The sequence below is a fragment of the Camelus ferus genome, chromosome 34 (genome assembly GCF_009834535.1).
Source record: "Camelus ferus isolate YT-003-E chromosome 34, BCGSAC_Cfer_1.0, whole genome shotgun sequence".
In the NCBI taxonomy this organism is placed as follows: domain Eukaryota; kingdom Metazoa; phylum Chordata; class Mammalia; order Artiodactyla; family Camelidae; genus Camelus; species Camelus ferus.
The window spans coordinates 18,998,763-19,021,976 of NC_045729.1; the positions used below are offsets into that span (position 1 = coordinate 18,998,763).

General features: G+C 60.0%; 1 protein-coding gene across 5 annotated transcripts in view; it reads right to left on the bottom strand.

Annotated features, from left to right (window-relative positions):
- The window catches only part of TEAD4 (TEA domain transcription factor 4), a 59,414-nt gene that overhangs the window by 16,230 nt on the left and 19,970 nt on the right, over positions 1-23,214 (bottom strand). For 4 of the 5 annotated variants that reach the window (XR_004317250.1, XM_032473406.1, XM_032473405.1 and 1 more), the window contains 8 exons: positions 21,031-21,285; positions 10,325-10,389; positions 9,889-9,951; positions 6,307-6,435; positions 5,207-5,250; positions 4,806-4,861; positions 2,519-2,658; positions 1,389-1,562 (listed from right to left, as the gene is read on the bottom strand). Coding sequence is in view for 4 of the 5 variants with exons in the window: in XM_032473406.1 (XP_032329297.1) it covers positions 1,389-1,562; positions 2,519-2,658; positions 4,806-4,861; positions 5,207-5,250; positions 6,307-6,435; positions 9,889-9,951; positions 10,325-10,389; positions 21,031-21,285 (926 nt within the window). In the remaining variant the exon portion in view is untranslated. The remainder of the gene's footprint in view (positions 1-1,388; positions 1,563-2,518; positions 2,659-4,805; positions 4,862-5,206; positions 5,251-6,306; positions 6,436-9,888; positions 9,952-10,324; positions 10,390-21,030; positions 21,286-23,214) is intronic. The other variant, XM_032473407.1, reaches the window with a different exon arrangement.

A 23,214-nucleotide genomic window follows, 5' to 3' on the forward strand; every position in this document is an offset into this window, starting at 1 on the left:
GATCGAGACTGGGGTTGGGAGGAGAGGGACGAGAATCTAACACTTCTCATCATAAGCCTCTTAGTATTAATAACCCTAAACAAGCATTGATTTAAAATAAGATAAAGTAGAAGAGACTGTTACCTACTTTTCACCCCGGCACAGATTAAAATCCAGACCTTTGTAGGATCAGGACCTTCCAGAATCTGACTCGCCTCTCACCACTCTTCCCTCTCACACACGTTTACCCACGACCAGCCCCTCCGGAGGCGCCTCCTTAAGCCCCCCACAGGCTGTGACAGCCCTTCCCAGTTTCGCCTAGTAGACTGTGCACATCCCCAAAGGCGCGGGGACAACCTCCACCTGCTCGCGGAGCCAGCTGTCCTGCAGGGTGCCAGCGCTGAGCCTCTCCCAGAGGCCAGCCCTGGGTCTCCGTCCCAGGCTCCTCTGCAGACAGCCAGCCCCACGGGCTTGCTTGTGGATGAGAGCCAGACTGAGCGCCCAGCCAGGGCCTGGAGGCCACCTGGAATCCCAGGTGAACTCTGGAGTGAATATGCCTCCTTCCAGGGTAAGCACAGCTCTCAGATTATCCAAGTGGTCTGGGACCAAACAAAGGGCGAGCCTCTCTGAGCTGCCTCCTGGGTGCGGTCAGTGTGGCGACCACACAGGGAGAGGAATGTGGGTGGGGCCACCCAGGCCCAGCTTCAGGGCTCTGGAACCACTCAGAAGGCTCCAGTCCCCCGCCAGAAGGGGTTCCCGCACTTCCTCCCGCCGGTGTACCTGCACTTGTCTCTTCCCTGCATCCCTTCTGTGGGCTCCAGGCGGGCAGGGAAGGTACGCCCCTGGAACAGGCACTAAGCCTCCTGGTCTCAAGGAGGTTTTGAAAGGAGGGGGCTCTACCCACACACCCCTGCAGGGGTGAGGTGGGGAGGGCGGCGGAGGCCATGCTGTTTGAGAAGCGGGGTGTCTTCCTGGGGCTGACCTAACCTAACCCGACAGCCTACTTCTCCAAGCCCTGTGCAGCCCTAGCGGTGGCTGCCCTGGAAGCCCTTGGTCCAGCCCCCAGTCTCCCTCAAGCGCAGTCTGTGCAGGGCCCCGTGGGGCCTGAGCAGTTCCAGGCTGAGCCCAACTCTGGCTGGAAGCCTTGGCATTCAAAGCCTCGGGTGACTGGGGGGCTACCCCCCACCCTCCGGGGTCTCCTGCAGGTCCTCTCCCAGGACCACAGCCCCCTGGAGGCTGCTCCTCTGGCCAGCTGGGCGTGGCTGCGATCGCCCCCATCAGGAGAGGTCTGACCTCGGCCACCTGATGGCCACTCCATGCTTGTCCTGCCCACCCCACGCCCACTCCTCTTTTCTCCCTGCGGCCAACGACGCGCTGGGTGGAAAGGACGAGGCCACCCAAGGACTCACCCAGAATTTGACAAGGAAGAAGGCGTTGGAGGGGCCCCGCTCAAAGAGCTCCTTGAGGCCACCCTTCTTCTCGGGGAACTTGTCGTAGATCTGGCGGATGTCCACGGCTTCGAGGTAGGGGTCGCTGTAGCTGGGGCTTGACTGGCCAATGTGCACGAACAGATGCTTGTTGTACTGTGGACAGAACAGCTAGGTCTGAGCAGCTCCGGGGGCAGCAGGGCAGACAGATCAGACCAGGGCCCAGAGCCCAGCCGAGGGCGCAGGGCAGGGGACGCCACTGTGGGGGTCTCGGATCCCCCCCAGTAAAATGCAGCCAGTAGAAGGGTTGACGGTAAAGCAGAGTCAACAGGCGAAAGGCACCTGGCGCGGTAGCGGCCCCACGGGTGTTCGGTACAACGGGGTCGCTGTTTATGTTGTTCTGAGTCTGGACTCTGCCACTAAACATCCTTTGGGGCCCGTTATCTTGTCTGTGGTGGAGGACCACTGGCCCACGGGAGGTGCTCCCCCTTGGAGGCTGGGGCTGGGGGCCCTGTGTGCCTTGCAGCACCTCACTGACACCAGAGAAAATCCATTTCTTTGCGGCTCACACTGGGCTCTGGGGGAAGAGTTTGATTAATGGGTTCCTCACCTAAAACAAAAGTCTGAATGTGTCAAAGTGAAATGGTCAGTGGAGTCCTCCTGGCTCTGGCATCCTGTCCACCTGGCCAAGTGCTACTCTGACCTCTGCAGAGGTGACGCCAGTCAGCCGGGCAGCGGACACTGAAGGGGACGGGGCGGGGCAGCCTGCGGGTGGGGCTGGACTGATGCTTCAGACTGGTGACGGGGCTGGGAGGAGGGAGGGTGTGGAGTGAGCAGGGAAGGGACAGGGCCCTACAGCCTGGGCCTGGATGGGGCAGGCACCGTGGAGGGCTCTGGGGAGGGAGCACTAAAGGAGAAAGGGAGAGAGGGAAGGAGGCTGAGAAAGAAGAGAGAGGCAGGAGAGGACGCAGGGACAGGGGGAGGATGGAAAGGAACTGAGAACTCAGCCCCAAGAGGAGCGGGGCCAAGGGGCAGGGCGAGGAGGCCTGAGCCTTGGAACAGGAGCTGGAGGCCTGGGGCGGGAGAGCAGCCAGACAGAAGCCAGGACCTACCGTATCGGGGTCCTGCTGCCGCTCTAGGAAAGCAGAGAACTCCAACATCCAGAGCTTGGAGCTGGCCACGCTGCGGCCCTGCCATGGGGGTGCCGGGGGCGCGGAGGGTGATGGGGCGGGTCCTGTGGGAGACTCAAACCCTGCATGTAGAAGACAGCCCATGGGAACCCATCCACATGGCCTCCCCGCCGCACCCCCCGCCAGGCCCCCAGGACCCGTGCCGGCTGGGGGCCTGCTGTCTGCCCTAATGGGGCCTCCCAGTGTGGGAATGGGGGGAAGCACTGGCTAGAGGTGCAGGGCAGCCCCTGTGGGGAGCTCAGGGCCCTGCACAGAACTGCACTTGGGGGAGAGTCGGGGCTGGACCAAGGGCTCCCAGGGCAGCCACCACTAGGTTCTGGCCGTGGAGGAGCTTCTGGTCCAGCCAGGGAGATGACTGAACAGATCAGTACAGTGACACGAGCCCATCACTGTCTCTCCTGGCCCAGAATAGACACTCGATGCAGGTTTGCGAACGTGGGACGTAATGAACGTGATGAAAATTGACAAGGCAGGCACTCAGCTCGGCGGGCAGGTGCCTAGTCCACCGTGGAGGGGTCAGGAGAGGTCTCCCCAAGGTGACACTTAAATAAGTTGTGATGAAGGAGCAGGAGGCAGCAGGTGCAGTCGGGGAATGTGCCCTCAGGCAGAGGGCACAGCAGAGGCGAAGGGATGGGGCCGTGAGGCGCTCAGTGAGCTCAGAGGCTCAGTCAGGCAGACCTGACGGGAAGGGCAGGTTTGTGCCTGAGCTCAGGAGAGTGACCGGAATTTAAGGGGAGCAGTGGACCGGTCAGATGTGCATTTCTGAGGAATCCTATTCAGCGTGGAGGAAGGACTGGGCAGGGGTGAGGCAGACTGGAAGCGAAGTCTTTGTGTGTTTTTTCCCAGACTGGAAAAATGAAGGAGGCAGGGGAGCAAAGAGGAGGGGACGCAGGAGGGAGCAGAACCCCAGCACTGGGTGACGACGGGACGGGACGACGAGGGCGGTGAGGAGAACCCCAGGCGACACCAGCTTTTCCAGGCTGGGAGTCTGGGGAAGGGGAGCCCCGTGCGCGAGGCAGGTAAGTCAGGAGCCCAGGAGGAGACAGAAGAAACGGTCAGAAGGGTGGGTGGAGGACCATGCTGGACACACCAGCTGGTACCTGACATATGAGCTGAATCACTCATTCATTTGTTCAAGCTCAACTTCCTGAGAGACTGCTGTACGCACCCCGCTCGTGGTCTAACACACAGAAGACTCCCACCAGTCACAGATGCTGCCCCAGGGACACAGAGAGGGAAGGTCAAGCTTGGACTGTATCCTGAAGGCACCTGCGAGCCACTGAAGGATTCTAAGCCAGAAGCAGCAAGATGAGATTGATGCCTTAACAAGGTGACGGGGCGAGTTACAGGGGGAAAGAGGGGAGATGAGACGGCAGAGGGGAGCCGGTTAAGAGGCCGCCGCAGATGGGGGAGGGTGTAGCTCAGTGGTAGAGTGTGTGCTTAGCATGCACAAAGTCCTGGGTTCAATCCCCAGTCCCTCTGTTAAATAAATAAATTGAATTACCTCCTCCTCCAAAAAAAACTTAATTGGAGAAAAAAATAAAACAAAGGCCACAGCAGTAACCCAGGCAGGACACTGAGCCGCGAAGGGAGAAGACGGACAGGAGGGCGGGAGGATGCGCTCAGAGCAGGGAAAGCCAGGCCCGACGGCAGGCGGGGCTGCTCCCAAGCCGGGAAAGGGGGTCAGGGGCGAGGATGCTGCCTTGCGCTGCGCAGTGGAAGGTGGAGGGCCCCTCCTGAGAACTGGGAAACAGGCGGGGAGCTGGCCACGCTCCTGAGAGCTGGTCACGTGGGCAGCAAGGGCGGAGGCTCCATCTGCTGTCCCAGGAGCGTTTCCTCTGCTAACCAGGGGCTCCAGGCGGGACAGCTGTGCTCTCCGGGGCCCCCTCTTGGAGGAGAGGGCTATGATGTCACAGAGGGAGGCCATTCCAGGAGCCAAGCTGGATGGGGCACCCATGCAGTGGAGTGGCCAACTTAGGGCACAGGCCCTGGCCCTTGGGCTGTGCCCGCCCTGCAAGCCTTGAGCCCCGCTGGGGAGGACAAGGTGCTTGGCTCAGGGGATCGGGGTGGAGCCGGGGGGCGGGGTGCAGAGTCCGAGCAGGTGCTGGGGCAGCATCTTAAAGGGCCGGAGGTGTCCAGCTGTCGGGGCCTGGGACCAGGTCAGGAGCTTCAGGGTACGACATGCGAGGGGGCCAGACACTGCACCCACCTGGCAGAGGCAGCGACGGCTGGACAGTGTAGGTTTGTTGAGAGAAAGGTTTCACACTGTGGGAGACGGGAGAGAGGACGTGTGAGCCTGGGAGCAGGTTGCAGGTCTCGAGAAATGCCCCCTTCCCTCCCTCCCAGGCCAGCCAGAGGGCTGGTTCCTAGCTTCCTCCCCTTGGGGTCCCAAGCCTGGGCCCTGCCATATATACCCCAGATAGACTGGAGCTTCGGCAAATCTCACTCCAGGGTGCCCGAGAGCAGGAAGCCCCATCCCTAAGTGCAGACCCATCCTACAAGGCTAGCCCCAGACTGCGGCCCATCCACCCTGCAGCCTAGGTCTGTAGCATGAGTTCACGGGCCCAAGGGCAGTCGCGGGAGCAAGGGCAGCACCACGGCCATACTCACTCGTGGGACGTCCCGGCTTGGCCCGGCAAAGCTCCTTGCCAAAACTGAGGAGGCAAAAGCGCAGAATCAGCAGGGCTCCGCGTGCGCGGCCAGTGGTGCAGGGACAGGCCGGGTGGGGGCCTCGGCAGGAGGGCGAGGCTGGAGCCTGGACCCAGGGGCGGTGGGAGAGAGTTAACGCTACTGCCTCGAACCAGGCAGAGCGGCGTCCCGAAGCGTGTTGCAAGGAACTCTAGCCTCTGAAATGCCTGTCGACAAGGGGCTCCCGGGAGAGGCCCCCAGGCTCGCCAACGCGGCACTCGTCTCCTCCCTCAGAGAGAGGTCCACAGTGACAGTGGCACATGCGGCTCTGAATGGTCCTAGAGTCAAGAATCCTATTTAGATCCAACTGCCCTGATCTCCCTTATGAATGGAGTCATTGCATCCTGCAGTCTTATCTGTTTGTCACCCTGCCGAACTAGCCATCTCCAGACACACTTTGAGAAACACTGGACTAGAGGCTCGCCGAGCACAGGGCCTAAGACTGCCCTTCCCCGCGGGCTGGGGGTGGTGCAGAGGGACGTCCCAAAGACCCCTCAGTCCTGATGGCCCAGAAAACCTTGTGAGGACACAGCCCTGGGAAGGAGGGGCCTTTCTGGACTCTTCTGAGTGCAGAACAACCTGGCCACGACCTAGAGACCGGTTCTCGGGCCAAGAAGTTTAAAATTCGAGAGGTGTTACTTTGTTCCTGGACATCAGCCTCCACCGGGAAGGAGAGCGGTGCTGAGCACCCGAGGACAGAGCAGGGGCTACTCAGGACCTGCTGGTGCTGTGCCAAAGCCTGGGGCTCTCCTTCCTCTTCCGTGAACTCGGGGCCAACTCTTTAGAGCCACAGGGTCGCCGGCTAACGGGGCAGCTTCGCCCGAGTCACGGCCAAGGCCCCCAGGAAGGCAGCTCCAACACCTGCGCGGCCCCTCGGTCCTTGGTCCCTCCTTCCCCGGCTCTCCTGGCCCGAGAGGACTCGAGAGAGAAAGCGTCGCTGTGGCCAGGGCCGTGGCCCTCGCGGGGGGAGGAGCGAGAAGGACAAGGCGGTCTGGCCGCTGGCTCCAGGCGGCCACACTTACCCCTGAGACTGCCGGGTAGCCCGGGCCCCGGGCGAGGGCCATTTTACTGTGGAAGGCCGTGGCCGAGATGATCTGGGCGGACGACAGGGTAGCCATGCTCTGCAGGGCCTTGTCCTTAGCTGCCTGATCCTGGAGAGACATCGGAGGGAGGGCCTCAGCGGTGGGCTCTAGGGCAGGCTCGGGCAGGCTCGGGCAGGCGGGTCCGGGCTGGCGACAGGGACCGGGCTCCAGTCCCGGCAGTGCCGGTAGCCTGTCCTGAGACTCTGGGTAAGTGGTCACCGCCCTCATCTGTCAGAGGGGCATATTCTTGTCCTGCCCATTGCATTAGAGTTGAAAGAGATTTTGGAGACCATCTGCCAGACCATGGCTTTCATTTCTCCAACCGTGGGAACACCTGTGAACAGGGACTACCCAGGCCTCGCTCTCCTGCACCCCCACTGGCTCACGGGAGATGATGAATACATATCTGCTCAGCAGGGCTCGTCCTCGGTCACATGGACTGCGACAAGGGACGCTCTCCTGTGGCCCCCGCCTCAGTCCTGCCCTGTGGGTCTCCATACCTTGGCCCCCCACGGCCCTCGAACTTTCATGTCAGAATGTAAATACCGAGTGTCCTCTGTGGTCCAAAGGCCCCCCAAAACAGGTTCATCCTGCACAGACTCTTAACAAATCAGCACCATGACCCTGGTTGTAACAGAAATGGTAACAGTGCTTTCTTGTCTGAGCCAGTGGGTCCCCTCCGGAGCTCCCCCATCCCGGTGGTCTTCAACACCAACCATACACATTCTCTACTTCCAAAAACCTAGTGGGAGTTGTATCTTTGTCCAAAATAAGGCCACACATACAGACTGAACAGAAGTATTATTCGGGGTGAGGAGCATTATTGGGGCTAAAAGGTTGGATTATGTCAACTGGGGAGCTCTGATGAGAAAGTCTGTATCTTTATGATGAGTTTTTTTAATGGGAACAGTAAGTGAGCCCTTTATTTAGTAATCAAGCTGGGGGGACCCGAATCTGTCCTGAGTGGTAAGCAGGCTGATTGCTGAGGGAGGTCCCTGCAGCTCACAGCTGGGTTTGCACATGACTTCACTCGCCAGGTGGGTGGGCATCACCGTGGAGGAAGGCCCTGTCGGTCCAGGGGGTGCACCTAGCATCCTGCACGGTGCGGCTGTGGGGCCAGGCCCTTCCACTTGGCCTCTCAGGGACGCTCATGCTCAGGTGGCACGAGACAGCCCTGGCAGGTAAAGACCGCTGTCTTCTCACTGTGGTTCTGAACATCACAGCACTCCTGTGAGGCTGGCAGGATTCTAGGATCCCCATTTTAAGATGAAGAAACTGGGGCTCTGAGAATTTAGGGGATAGGGTGCTGAGAGTGGCCACGTGACGGTGGGCTCTGTGAGGTCTGGGGGACCCGGTAGACCAAGGAGGGGACATGCCAGGATCTGATGGCACCCACTGTCAAGACTGAGTGCCCGGGAGGCCATTCTGAGTGGTAGGGTGTCCTCAACCCACTGTCCTTCTGTGGCCAAACTTGGGCCTTGCTCTGGGGTCATCTCTGATAACCAAAGCCTCAGGCTGCCTCTTCCCAAGGAGGGAGGAGCCACACACGCCCAGACCCCTCCCTCTAAGACATGAAAGGAGTGGCAGGCTGTGCCCTAGAAAGTCCACAGACCTCTGCAAGCAACGGCGCTGTGAGGCTGGAGAGCCCCAACCCTCAGTGTCAGTGACCTGCATCCCTTCCCAGTGGCCAGTATAAAGGAACGGCCAGGGTCAGCGGGCAGCACAGGGATCTGGTGGGGGTGGGGGAGAATGGCACAGTGACCAGGCCACTGGATTCTGAGGCTGGAGGGAATCTTGGACACAACCTTGCTGACCCCTGTCATTTTACAGACAGGGAAGCTGCACAGAGCTTGAGCGGGTGGGTGAGCCGGCCAAGCGCCCGCGGCCCGGGGCAGGGTGGGGCCAGACCAAGCCCATGACCCGAGGATTTCCACCACCTTGCTGTCCACCGGGAGCTTAAGTGCTATGGACCCCAGAACGCTTTGAGACTGTGACAAAATCCTGAGATCAATCTTCTCAAAAATCTGAAAATCTGTGTATTATTTAAGGGTTTCACAGCTCCCCTTGAAGCCAGGCCAGTGGTCCACTGAAGGCTGCTCCTGGCCCCACGTCAGAGCCTGCAGCCAAGGACAGGCACAGCTCCTCGAAGCACACGTGGGCCGTGCAGCTGGGCCCCGCAGGAACTAAAAGCTCCCCTCAACGGCTCCAAACAGAACACCAGACAATCTGCTCTCCGTCTGGTCCCCTGTTGGGTCAGTCACAGGCTGACCAGAGAGAGAATGAGGAGCAAGTGGCCCCCGGAGCCGTGGTGTCTGGATACACGTGCCAGGCTGAGAGGGAGGGACCACAGCTGCGGCCCAGCCGGCTGTCCCAGGAACAAAGGAGCGAGCGAGCGAGCGAGGGCTGGGCCGCAGCTGTGGGGGGCAGGGGCCGCTGGGCTGATGCAGGGGGAATGGAGCCGAGGGGGCAGTGGGGAGGTCCCCACCCACGCACGCGGAGCCTCCAGTGTCAAGGTCGTGGACTACGGGGCCAGACGGGGCCTCTGAGGTCCTCTAGTCCAGGGGCTTTTAAACTGCGTCCCGGGCACTTCCGGTTTTGAGAGTCATGGGGCCTGAGAGGCGACTAGGAGGAGGGATCCCTAACCGGCTTCTCGCCGACCTAGCTTTGGCCAGAGGAGCTCCTCTGGTAACGTATCCGGGTGACGTTTAATTCAGGAGAAAAATGAAAGGGGGTTTCCCCTGCTTTAAGAGAGGATTGTGGATTTACTGGTCTAGTCAAAGCCTCAGATGCTACCTCCTCCTCCCAAGCTCTGCTGTGAACACCTCTGTGATGGAAAGTGCACCCCCTCCAAGTGTTCACCTGAGGGCCCCGCCCCAGGGGCCAGGAGGTCTGAGTCCCATGGGGACAGGACTCCTGCCAGTGGCTGGCCCCCCAGCCTGGCCCCCTGCCATGTAGCAGTCACCTGCGGGCAGACAGCCCTGCAAGATGGGGCTGATCCAGGGAGGGGGAGGAACCACCAGACCCAGAGAGGAGGGTGTAAGGAATTCCTGCAGCCCTCCCCCAGGATTGAACCCCACCCTACAACAGTGCCTCCCACTGCCAGCCCCCCAAGGGCTCTGGTCAATGGCACTACCGGACCACTGGTTCTCAAGGAATGGGGCCTGAATGGCAATCTGGCTTCTCTGAGCCATGTGATTTGGGGTATGCGTTGTCCCTCTGAGCTGCGGAGGGCAGGGAACACAGCAGGAGCCTAGCCTGTGCCTCCCAGGATGCTGTGAGCCTGGCCGTGCACACACACACACACACACACACACCTCCCAGTCAATGCCCTTCCTGCGCAGACAGAAGAGAGGTTACAAGCTGAACCCCACTTTCCTCAGCACCAACAAGCAAGCTGGCTCCACACACAAGCAGCCACTCCCTAACCCAAGAGATTTTTCCTACTGGGAAAAGACCCCAGCTCCGGGAAGGCTGGGCCACTGCAGCCCTAGGCCCTCCCTGCCCTCCTGCTGTGGGCCTTACCTTTAGCTTGGCCTGGATCTCCCGGGCTTTTCGCCGAGCCAGCACCTGGATGTGACTGGACACCTGTGGCAGGAAGAGAGGCTCCAGTTCCTACCTCCCCGACAGTCGGCTCCCGTGTGGCCTCCTCAACCCTCAGCCCTCCACAGCCCCCAGCCACATCATGACTGAATGAATGAATGGAAGGGTCAGTCGCTGACGGCCCTCGGCCCTGCCTCACCCAGCTAAATAGAAGTGCAGTCCTTCCGCTGGTCTGGAGAGGGATGGGGAGGGGTCTTCTCCCAGGTGACGGCAGCAGGGACCCCAGGGAAAGGGACCATCTGTGGCACACTCGGCAGAGCAGCCCTCCCGAGCTGGCCCCCAGAGCCCACGCCCAGTCCTGCGGGGCCGGCCCACCCTGGGCACCGGCTAGTGCTGGGGAGCCTGCCCCAGGGCCCACCTGCTTCCTGGTGCGGGTCTTCCCGGTCCGGAGCTTGATGTAGCGGGCGATCAGCTCATTCCGACCTGTGGGGACACCAACAGCCTCTCAGCGGGGGGACAAGGACCAAGGAGGTGAACAAGAGGGCCTGAGGGGCCCCTGCCCTCACCCTCTGCCCACCTGGGTGGTGCCTGGGGTGAGGATTCTGCAGATCCCCTCCTCCCCCCCTGAGATCCCAGGGGCCTCCAAGCAGCAAGAGGAAGCCGAGGCCTCGCTGAGGGACAGTAACCTGAGAGCAAGGGGACAGGGCCATGGGCCTCCTGCGGGCGGGCAGCTGGACGCACACTCGGGAAGCGCCTCGGAGCCCCCATCTCTCCCATGCAGCCTCTGCCCACCCTTACAGCCCGACAGCTGCCTCTGCTTCCGCATCCTCCTGGGGCCTCTGCTCGCGGGGGAGGCTGCTGGGGAAAGCTGGCCTTGGGCCTCCCACCATCCCCACCACCTCCGTCAGTGAGCAGGACCTTACAGGATGTCTCGTCCTGTCTGTGGGCAGAGGGGGCAGGGGGACATAAGTGCTGAGACACAGAGCGTCTCCAGAGAGGAACCCGGGGCCCCTCATCCAGATGCAGGAGACCCAGCCGACCCCGCTCCAGCTCCAGCTCCAGCTCCAGCTCTGGCTGGACAGTCAGTAGGTCCTTCGAGCGCTTGCTGTGGGCCCAGCCTCCTAGAGTTTGCTGCTGTGAGGTCCTGCAGAACCACAGAGCCACCAGCTCCTCTCTTATTGTGAATGACACCAGGACAAGAAGTTCCTGCTTTCCAAGAGCTCACCACCCAGTCGAGGAAAGGCAGCTACCCACATGATGGCCCCACGCACACGTCAGATGGGGACCACGCCGCGTGCTCAGAGGATGGGGGCCAGCTCAGGCTGGGCAGTCGGGTGAGCCTTGAGCTCCTCCGATCACTGCTAGGATTAGACCACAAAGAAGGGCACTGGTAGGGAGACGGGGGGTGAGAGGGTTTCAGCAGGAATTGTCACCTCCTTTCCCCACCTCTGGCACCCGAGGACACAGCCACCAGCCTGCCCTGTCCCGATGGGCCCTGCTGAGCCCAGAGGGCTGCGGCGCGCAGTGAGGAAGCTGCTGCTGATGCAGGGGGCAGGCAGGACGAGACGGGTGGGCATCCGCCACCTGAGAGAGCACAGCCAAGGCCAAGCGGGCCCCCAGTTGACCTTTCCCCACTGCCAAGGCTGAATCCAGAGGCCACCCTCAGGAGGTCTCGTCTGCCAGAAAGACTTGCTGGCCTGAGAGCAGGGCGCTGGCCTGTCTGTGTCGGGAAAGGACAGGGTGGGGGGGGACACCGGACCCTGGGGACAACGACTGTGGGCTGGTCTGCCTCTAAGCCCGCCATTCAGCACGATGTCTGCTCTCAAAACATTCCAGGGAAAGGTAGTCCACAGGCTCCGTTGGCAGTCCGGTGAATGTGCCAGTCCCACCCTATGTCTATCCAGAGGCACTCACGCTGCAGCCGCGAAAGGCTGTTTTCACTGGCAGAGGGTCTGAGCATCACCAGCAGGGACTGGGAATGGCCAGGGGGCTGGGGGTTGGGGAGCCAGGCTCTAGCCCAGCAGAGCTCTGGGACCTCGGCCAGCCCCTTCCCCCTGACCTCACTCAGCTTTCTCTTCTTCAGTCTGGGCCCTGACAGCCATTTCTCACTCAAATGTGTCCAAACTGGACTGACTTCAGAAACAGACCTGAACTTTGGCTCAACGACAGCTCTCTGTGGCTCAGTTTCCTTTTCTGTAAAACAAAGGTGTCCTGAGCCCACGGGAGTCATCTAGTCCCCACGGTCCAGGGGCGGACCCCACAGGATCTATCCACCCATCCCAGCTCAGCCCCTCTCCAATCTCACGCCACCCACCCTCGGTCTCTGGGCTGTTCCTGGACGTGCAAGGCCAGTCCCACCTTGGGCCTTTGTGCAACCTGTTCTCTGCCCCAGAGGCCCCCAGGCCCACTCCCTCCCCTTCACACCCCAATGGCATCTTTGCTCAGCTGCCATTATGGGGGGGACATCTTCCCAAAACACCCCACTGAGAGCTGAGGTCACCCTCCACCCACCCTGCCTGCCCACGGCCCTCACGTCCTCCAGCGCCTTCTCCCACACCCAGTGGTTCACTTACGAAGCACCGTCTACCCCCAACTCCTGTAAGGAGGACAGCTCCGCTCCAAATACATATAGTTTATCGTATGTCAATTATATTTCAATAAAACTACTTCAAAAATTTTAATTACAAATAAAAATTTCAGGCACCCGGAAACAGGTGATCCTCCCTAACTTCACAGGGAACCCATCTCCCCGCAGGGCAGGCAGATGGAGAAACTGAGGTCAGAAAATCTGTCCCTCCGGGCCACCAGCAGACTGAGGACGAACGCCCGGCTTTGAGTCCTGGCTCAGCCACAGGCCAGCGGCACAGTGCCCGGCAGAGAAGATGCTCGGCCAGTGGGGGCTGCACTCCCAGGGCGGGCGGGCCTCCTGCACACGGTGGCACGTCCTCTGCAGTGAGCGTCAGACAGCCGCTGGGACGCCCCTGCCCGCAGCTGGCTGAGTGCCTCACTCACACGCCAGAGACGACCCCCAGGCCACAGAGACAGAGCCCCCACCCAGCCCCACAACCATGTCCCCGCCTGCTACAGGGTTCAGGCTCTGTCCCCAGACGAGCCATCCCGGCCCAGGGCACGGGGCCCACAGGAGCCAGACCCAAGTGTCCAGGTCTGTCATACTCTTCGAGTCATGCCTCTCCCCTCCCCTCCAGAGGAGACGTGGCCTCCTCTCCCGTACTGGCTCATCTCAGACCATTGATGCTGACCAGGCCCGCAGTGCTGGTCAGAGGCAGTGCCGGCAGTGGAGGACCCCCGCGTGGGAGTGGAGCACTGGGTTTCTCCGGGGCTTGGCGCCAAGGCGAGCAGACAGCTTCCTTCCTGCCTCCTGACTTCCTGCAGGGGCCAGCCTGGCCATCCTACTGCCTGCAGACGGACTCTCACCCAGGCCTGATACAGGCACAGGGAACCAGCCGCCGTGGTTTCCTCCACTCCTGTGATCACAGTAACACTAATGAACGTCTGTGGGGCACTGACAGAACAAGTAAGCTTGATTTGCATTCACACTTTCTTTTTTTTTTAATTTTATTTAGTGTTCATTAATTTAATTGCGTGAATATTTGCAGTGCTTCTATTTTAACGGAGAGACTGGGGATTGAACTCAGGACCTCACGCAGGCCAAGCACGTGCTCTACACTGAGCTGCACCCTTCCCACCGCACTCACACTCTCAGTCCTCACGCAGCTCACGCAGCTGGTACCATCACCTTCATCCTATCGGCAGGGAAATCAGGGCACAGAGAGGTTCAGACACTTGTTCAGGGCCACAGGCCAGCAAGTGGCCGACATTTAGATCCAGGCAGACTGGTTCCAGAGCCCGCCTCTTAGATACCACAGGGTCACTTCTCTGAGTCAACATGGCATCGAGGGCCATCTCTCTCAGAAGCAGCGGAGGGACCCGGTGCCCCCAGAGGTCCTGTCTAGCCTAAGCGAGAAGAAACTGAGGCCCTGAGAGGGGAAGTGACTTATTCAAAGTCACACGCTTTCCTGGGGTCATGGGAACATCCGTTTCTAAGGCCACACCCAGGGCTTCACAATGGTTGCTTTTCCCCACAGATGCCTCCCCTGGCTGGGCTGGGGGTCTCCTCTGCCAGAGACCATTCTGCTCCGCCCCTCTGGACCAGTCCCCCCGATTCCCTGGGTCTCTGCATGGAGTAGGTCCTCAGCGATGTCTCACTGGCCTCTCCCCTGACCCCAGCCCAGGTCCGGGAGGAAAAGCCAACTATGTGGACCAAGAGCCTGCCCACCTGTCTTCACTCTCTCCTGACAGCGGTACGCAGGGCCCTGGATGACAGACACCAGGAGGCCCACAGAGCCTGGGGGAGAAGCAGAGCGCAGGGAGTGCAGCCCCGGCGAAGGCAGCAAGTGAAGCGCCAGCAGGAAGAGACCAGGAGGAAACCCGGGTGAGTCAGTGGGGAGGCACGAGGCCCGCACCCGGTCCCAGCTCCGCCACTCGCTGCCTCGCCGCAGGCCTCCGCCCCTCCGGTGGCTGAGATCACGGGCTGGGGAAGCAGGGGCCAGTGGGGCAGCTGGGCATTGCAGCGTGGCAGGTGGCCTTGGCTTGGGTGGGGCTGGAAAGGACACCCCAGACTGCGGCCCATCTGTCAGAGGACATGTGTCCAACAGCACCCAGCTCACAGCCACGGCCCCACCCCACCATGGGCAAGGACGGCCCATGGCACAAAGGACTGAAGGTGGGACACGCCACACCGAGTGACCCCCACTTTGCACGAACCCCACACCCAGATCACGCATGTCCTGCCAGCCACCCCGGGCTGTCCCCCAGTCACACAGGAGCAGGAAAATTATTGTCCTATCTGCAAAATCCTCTGGGACAGGCCTTCAGTGTCTCATTTCCTCCCTGTACCAGCCTCCCCCCAGGCTGTAAACATGTTAAATGTTTCTTCCACTTACTAAGAGTCAGCAAAGACAGTTGTTACGTCTACTAGAGTTGATAAGGTCCTGTAAGAACTAAGGCTGTTCATTTTTCAAAGTTGTAAAGGGCGTGAGCTTCCCCACCAAGAGACAGATCTGCCCAGGTAGGATCTTTGCTGTGGGAGAGAGCCCTGTGCAGGAGCGCAGCTCACCCCTCAGGCTGGGGCCCCGCCCTGATGCCCACAGCCTGGCCTGGGGGCCTCTCTGGCTGGGATCAGCTGGGACTATAAACACCTGCAGCTGGAGGCAGAGGCTATTTGTGGAGAAGAAACTTTTCAGGCCTGACATCCAAGCTGTTACCACCATTGTCCCTGGAGGGCTCTGAGGCTTCTGGTGAAATCCTGCCCCGGCTTCAAGGCCCCCGGCTTCCGGGGCCCCGCCCAGCTGGGCGTGCCCCACCCAGGTGGGCGTGCCCCCTCTCACCTCCAAGCTTGGTGCACAGGGTATGTGCCTTCCTGGGCTCAATTCATTTGAGCTCCTTGAGGGCAGGGAAGATGTCCCCTCCAGTTCTGCAGCATGCACCCCACCCCAACTCTTCCCTGGGCGCCTCTCATCCCAGCAGCTGCGCTGAAAATAGTGTCTTCTTCCAACAAGCACCGAAAAACTACTGAACATCACTAACCTTCGGGAAATGCAAATCCAACCATGAGATACCACCTCACACCCACTAGAATGGTTACTGAAAAAAAAAAAAAAGGAAAGTAACAAATGTTGGAGAGGATGTGAAGAAACTGAAACACTTGTATGTTGCTGGCAGACTGTAAAACGGTGCAGCCACTTGTGGGAGATAGCCTGGCAGTTCTTTAAAAAGTTAAAAAGAGTCATATGATCCAACAATTCCACTTGCATTGACGGCAGGGACGGGCACTTGCACACACGTGTTCTAGCAGCATTGTTCACAACAGCCAAAAGGTGGAAACGCCCACATGTACATCATAGATAAATGGATCCACAAAACATGGTCTATGTATACAGTGGAATATTATTCAGCTATAAAAAAAGAAGAAAGTCCTGACACCCGCTACAACACGGATGAACCTTGAAGACACTGCTAAGAGAAATAATCCAGACACAGAAAGGCGTGTGTTGTAAGATTCCACTGCTGTGATACGTACTTAGAACAGGCAAATTCATAAAGACAGGGAGCAGACTAGAGGTCCCCAGGGCCTGGTGCGGGGGGGACGGGAGTTATGTTTAATGGGTACAGAGTTTCTGCAGGGAAGAGCGAGAAAGCTCTGGAGACGGAAGGAGGTGATGGCAGCCCAGCCGTGTGAATGGACTTACTGCCACTGACCTGGACACTTCCAAATGGTCACAGTGGGAAATTTTATGTTGTGCATATTTCCCCACAGTAAAGTAATAAATAAGTAAAACAAAAAACTCCCCAAAGGTAAGAGTCATATTATTATCCTCATTTTTCATGGGGAAACTGAAGCTGAGAAGAGGTGATCCACCAGCCAAGGTCACACTGGCCGCTGGACAGAGAGCAGGTTGAACAGAGGCTCACACCATCAGGCCTCTGGAAGCAGGAAGCCAGGTTCCAGGCCACAAGAGGGAGAAGCAGAGCCCAGCAGCGGAGGACCCAAGGGTCGCAGCGGGGAAGCGGGGCAGGAGGAGCCAGGATGAGGCTCCCTGACCTGCCCCATTGTCCCAGTGACCAGAGGCCTGACCTGGCTGCAGCCTCTGCTCTGCCTCTCGTCAGCTGACTGACTTGCCTCCGACGGTCCCTCATCCCTGCACTCTGCCCAGATCCCCAAGGCGACCCCCGATCCCCCAGGCAAAGCTCCGCTTCTGCGCCAAGCCTCACTCTCCTTGCAGCCCCGCCAAAGCCAGCTCAAGTTCCACCTCTTTCCAGAAAGCCTCCAAGATGACCCAGCCCTCGGCTGCCTGGCCAGAGACGACCTAAGTGCCATCTGTGACTTTCCAAAGACGTCCTCCCGCCTCTCCCTCAACCACGAGGCCGGAGAGAACAGAGACAAGGCCCCCAGCCAGGCCTGGGTCAGAGCGGCAGGTGCTTGATGGGAACTGACGGACAGCTAACAGGCCACGAGGCCCCAGGAGATGAGGGGGCAAGGACAGGAGAGGCACAGAGACTTGGGAGACCCAAGAGCAACTCCAGGAGGGCAAGGGGCCCGGCAGGCGGGCAGAGGGGAAGGAAGGAAGGCCTGGAGCAAGCCAGAGCCGGCCTGGCCACCTGCACCCGGAGGGATAGCGGGCCAGCCAGGGCCAGCCGGGAGAAGCTGTCCCACGCTCACCTCCCATCACCTGCCCACGGGGCTAGAGCAAGGCTGGACAAGGAGGTCAGAGCAACCAGCGTGGCAGTGCCAGGGAGAGGGTCACACCGTGACAGGGCGAAACTGGAGGCTGCCATGGGCCGGAGAGGGCTGGCATCCCTGGTCCACGGGCGTGGGAGGCTCGGCGCCAGTCTGTCCTGCACCCACATGGCACCTGCATGTCTGCCTGGCCCTGGTCGGGGCACCCTGCTTGGGGTGTGCGGGGGCAGGCTGGGGGCCGGCCTGACCCTGTCCTCAGTGTCTCCAGGTCTCACATCCTCCTTGGACAGTCTGCTCTTCTTCCTGCCTGAGGCCGGCTGCCCCGTCGGGTGGGCCCACCTGGAAATCAGCTGAGGTCTCCAGATGTGGGGCGTGGGAGAGTAAAGACCAGGGCTCTGAGGGCTGAGGATGGGCTGGGGCTCCAAGGACTGCCCGAGCGGGTCCTCAAGGGAGAAGGAGGAGATGGTGGGGGCGGGGGAGCAGCCTGCGGGAGACGAGGTCTGAGTCAGCTTGGCGGCTGGTCCTGTCCTGTGTCTGCCCCCTCAGCCCATCCCACACATGGGGCTGAGCTCAGAGCTATATATACCCCCCAGCTGGGCCACTCCGCTCTGCCTGGAGCCCCTGTCACCTCCCTGCGAGGCCCTGCCTTGGCTCAGCCCCCGGGCCTGTAAGACAAGATGGGGACGGGGGTGGGCCTGCATCTGGGCCCCAGAAGGATGTGTACCATGGGGGACAGGTGCCGAGGGGGCTGGGCCAGTCACCAGACTCCGCAGAACAGCCTCCATCCTCCTGCCCAGAGCCTGACCCACCTGAGCCGGGGCCAAGCGGGAGGCAGGGCTGGCTTCGCGGAGGGCCACTCAGGGTGACAGGTGACGGCGCACACTGAGCCCCACTCTCCCACCTGAGTGGCTCTGGGAAAAGCTCTCGGTGTCTCTGAGCTTCTCTTTGCAACTGCAGAGGCTGTAGCCTCCCTGCTCTCCCGCAGAGAGACAGGAGCCCATCACCAAGAGGCTCGCAGCCTCAGGCCCTCTCCTCTCTTCCTCCTCCGCTGTGGTCCCCCAACCCCGGGCCCTCCTCGTCCCTCAGCACGGGGGAAGGAGAGCCACAAAGGACACCGGCAAGGCCAGGACAGTTCGCCAAACACCATTTCTTCCCACTTCCCCCACCCATGGCTCCTCTCCTGCCGCACGGAATTCCAACCCAGGGCCTGGAGGTGCTGGAAGTCACAGCCTTGCCTTTTCCAAACCCTGGTCCAGTCGCAAGCATCAGGTAACCAAGGATAAAGCCTCTTAACTCCGATACCTTTCTGTGTGAATATGGATAGAAATATTCACACCCTTAACGACTAAAAAAACTGAAGCATCCACCCAAATAAATGTCCATCAGCTGGGTGAGCAGATAAACCCCATGGGGTATCCATCCACACAACGGAATGTGATTCAGTCCTAAAGAGGAAGGAAGGTCTGACACCTGCTACGACGTGCAGGAACCGTGAGGACGTGATGCTCAGGAAAACAAGCCAGTCGCAAAAGGACGCGTACCGTGCGGCTGCACTTCTGTGAGGTCCCTGGAGGAGTCATAGCCGTAGAGACGGAAAGTGTTTGGTGGGGACCAGGGGCTGGGGGAGGGGCAGGTGGGAGTTAGTGTTCAATGGGGACAGAGTTTCCGTTTGGGAGGATGAGAAAGTTCTAGAGACGGATGGTGGTGATGGTTGAACAACAATGTGACTGCACTTAAGGCCACTGGGTTGTATACTTGAAAGTGGCTAACACGGTATATTTTATGTTCTGAATTTTTTGCCACCACGTACAAAGGAACAGCTCTGAATCCACGATCTGGCCCACGGTGGCCCTCCGTGCTCTGTCCCTTCCGGACCTGGGATCCCCTTACCTCCCTCCCTGTGCCAACACCTCTTGCACACCTGTGTTTGCCAGACCATTTGTCCCTTTTAAGCAGGAAGATGAATCCTGAGAGGTGTCTGGGCACCAATCACGGCCCCACCCAGGGACCCTGACAGCTCTCCAGCCACACCCCCGCGCCTCCTCACCCTCACGTGTCCCCCTGTGACCTACACCCACCCCGCCTCCCAAGCAGTGGGAAGAGCCCAGGACCCGGAGCTCCTCCCTCCCCAGCTCCACGGGGATAACCTACGTCAAGCAGTCCCAGCCCAGCACCGGCAGGTACACGGCAGCTGTCTCCTCCGTGAGGCTTCCACGGGGACCCAAAGTCAGAAGCAACCATTAGAACCGGAAGTGGTTAGAGGGCGGCACGGGGGCCGACCTGGGGTGTGGAGGCCGCAGAAGTGGGGTCCCAGCAGAGTCATGGCGGCGGGGCTGGCAAGTCACCTGGTGACTGAGAGCAGACCTGGGGTCCGGCTCAAAAGGACTTTGCTTCTCCAACAAGAGAAAGGACCCTCTGGCCTTGTAGGGACGGGGTCGCTAAAGGACGAAGTAGGCGCTCCACCCTGGGCCGGTGACAAAGCAGATCTGAGTTTAGTCAGTTGAGCTGAGCCGCACAGTGTCCCCCAACATTCACATCCACCCGGACCCTCAGAATGTGGCCTTGTTTGGAAACAGGCCACATTCACAGACGTCATGAGTTAAGATGAGGTCGTGCTGGATTGAGGTGGGCCCAAAATCCCAGTGACTGGCTCCCTATAAGGGAAGAGGGCCCAGAGACACGCAGAGAGGACGGCCATGTGACAACAGGAGCAGAGCCGGGAGGCATGCAGCCGCAAGCTAAGGACACCGAGGGCTGCCAGCTGCCACCAGAATCTGGGAGGCACAGAACACACCCTCCTCAGAGTCCCTGAGACGAGCCAGCCCTACAGACCCCTCAGGTTCAGGCTTCCACCTTGGGACCCGCGAGATGGTACATTTTTCCGGCATCGAGGCGCACCCTGGACGTGCAGTGATTTCTCACAGCAGTCCGAGGAGGTGAGTATCGTCGGCCCCCATGGGCCCTCACACAGTGGCCTCCAAACGGCTGACAAAGTATCTGTGCCGGGGGAGGGGAGGCCGGGGAGGGGGGCGCCGGTGGGGTGCACCTGTGAGGGGGGGTCTGAACGGAAGACCCGCGGGGTGGGAACCTGGCCTGGGGCCATCTCTTGGGAGCAGGGTGAGACCCTCTGTTGTCAGAGGTTCCTGACAGTCACGGAGACGCCCCCCGGCTCCTGCCCAAGATGGCTGTTTCAAGCTGGGGGTCCTGGGGAACTTTGCAGTGGCAATGAAAGACGCCCGGGCCTTCCATCGGCTGCTCAGGGTTTGTGTTTCTTCCTCAGATGCTCTCTTCCGTCCAAAAGTCAACACAGCCCCAGGCAGACCGCCTGGTCCTCTCACGGGACTGCTGGACACGCCGTCTCTGTCTGTCGCGCATCGCTGGCCTTCCCTGATCGCTCTCGGCTGGAGGGGACTCTGCCATCTGCCTTGTGTGCCGGTGCATGTGTGCCCACCCCCACCGCACTGGGGTAGGGAGTAGACCTGCCCTTACCTGGCACTCAGAAGCCTTACGAGCGAGGGAGTGAGGGAACGAGCCAGGACCACCTTCCTAATTGCCCTTCACACAAAGGGGGAAGCTGGGAGAAGACCAGGAATTTGCCTGGGAGGTGGCTGGTGGGATTTTCCCAGTCTGCCCTGGGGGGATGTTCTGTTTTTCCAGGTCTTGCACCACCACCTTCTCACCACCCTCCCCGCCCACCCATCCCCTGGGAGCCCAAGAAAGAGTTCAGGAGTGTCCACCTGGGAGAAGCCCCAAGAGGCCACCCACCCACCACCACCTGGAGGGGACTGCGCGGCTATGCAGGGGCTGTTTTCAGGGCTGCACCATGAGTTGGGGGGCCTGCTGCCCAGGCCCAGCAGACTCCTTACCGTACATCTTGCCCTCGTCCGACAGGATGATCTTGCGCCGACCGCAGGGCGGGTAGATGGCCAGGGCCTCCTGGAAGCTCTGCTCGATGTCAGGGCTCCACACGCCCTCCGCGTCATTGTCGATGGGCTTGTCCAGAGCCTGGCTGCCCCCAGAGACGTTGCTCCCCTCGGGGGAGTTGGGAGAGCTCCACTCGTTGGAGGTAATGGTGCCGGCCTTGCCCTCCAAGGCTCCGCTTGGAGGAGCGCCCGTTGGACCTGTTTGGGCAGAAGCCATGGCATTGGTGGACAGCTGTGTGGACGGGGGACCCCGGGAGTGCCACCCCCAGGACCAGGTGCCCAGAGGGAAAGGCCAGCGATCCCAGGGGACAGAGAGTGAGGTGGAAGGTCTAGGGGGTCGAGGGCAGGTCATGTCCCCCACCCCCGCAGCCCTCAACTTCTCACCCTGTCAAAGGAGCTCAGTGACCAAGAACTCTCTGACCATGACCCTAAGAACCCAGATGGGCTGAGAAGTCAGAGACAAGGACCAAGTGCAGGGATGGTCCACATTAAGCCAAAGAGGGGCCGAAGGATGCAGCATACTGGGCACTGCTGCTGGAGCACAAAGCGGTGCGACCACTAGGGAAACAGTATGGAGGCCCCTCAGAAAATCAAGACTAGAAGTACCCTGTGACCCAGCAGTTCTCCTTCTGGGTACACACCCGAAAGAACTGAAAGCAGGGTCTCAAAGAGACACTTGTGCACCCACGTTCACAGCAGCACGATCCACAACGGCCAGGAGCGGGGAGCAGCCCGGGTGTCCATGGACGGACGGCGAATAAACCAAACGTGGTGCCACATGCAGTGGGGTACGAGCTTGAAAAAGGAAGACAGTTCTGACCCACGCCACAGCACGGATGAACCTGAGGACATTATCCTAAGTGACAGTCACAGAAGACAGTCACAGAAGACAAATGCTGTGTGCCTCCACGTGTATGATGTACTAAGAGTCGCCGACGTCACAGAGACAGACCGTGGAATGGCGGTTACCAGGGGCAGGGGAGGAGCAGGCGCGAGGCGCTGTTTAATGGGTATGGAGCTTGGCTTCTGCAAGACGGAAAGGTTCCGGAGATCTGCTGAACAACAGTGTGAATATACTTCTCACACTACTGAACTGTACGCTCAAAAATGGCTAAGATGATAGACGGTGTGTGCTTTTTACCACAATCAAAAATTTAAATTAAAAGAAGCATGCAAAAACAAAACGCAGGCCACCAATTCTCCTAGTCCATCCCAGCTCGGGCTCTTTTTAGAGGAAGAGTCTAGCCCTGGCAGATTCTCACGTGTCGGGGCTACAGCAGGGCTGACCTCCTGGTACCTCCAGGTGACAATACAGCCCTGCCCTAGCCACCAGCATGTGACAAACCCAGCGACCTCTTGGCGCCAACTGTCCAAGCTGTGAATTTCTGGACATGATTCTCAGGGGTTTGGGAAGGACGACATCCCAGTCATTTTAAGGCAGTTTTTGAGTTACGAGCACCAGATGGGAACCATTTATCTCCCAAGGCCCTCCCCGAGATCCCGGCAGCCCTGCTCTCCCGGCAACCAAGCACATCTGCAAGGGAGGACCTCTCCCCATCACACACGTCACCCCTTTTCTTCTCCCCCATTGGCCAGGAGGAACAGTGTGGTCCAGCAGCCCAAACCCAGGGCTAGGAGTCTAAATACCCACTTCCATCCAGGGCTCTTGGAGATAAGACCTTCCCAGAGCGCTCCTCACCCTCTCCCCCTTCCCCAGGCCTGTGAGAGGCACACCATTGCTCACAGATGGGTGGGTATGAGAGTGAGTGTGGTCAAGTTCACGGTGGACGAGAGGATGTCGAGTGGGGGCCAGCACATCCTGGGAGGGTGTGGAGGTTCTAAGGAGCTGAGCCTGGGTGCTGGCACAGACGTGAGGGTGGAAGGAGGTTAGAACCACTGAAATTCAAAGCAGGAACCCTTGAGGAAACCAATCCCCTCAGCTTGCTGATGAGGGCACAGACCAGAAAGGCCTAGGGACATGCCTGAGGTCACGCAGCAGATCAGGACTACAGCTGGGTGTCCACCCTCCAGGGTCCCGCGTCTTCTAGCAAAACAAGTGTGACTTCCTTTCTGTGGCTCTTAAAATAAATTTCCCTCAAAGCGTGTCTGAGGGGGTCACCTGATCTG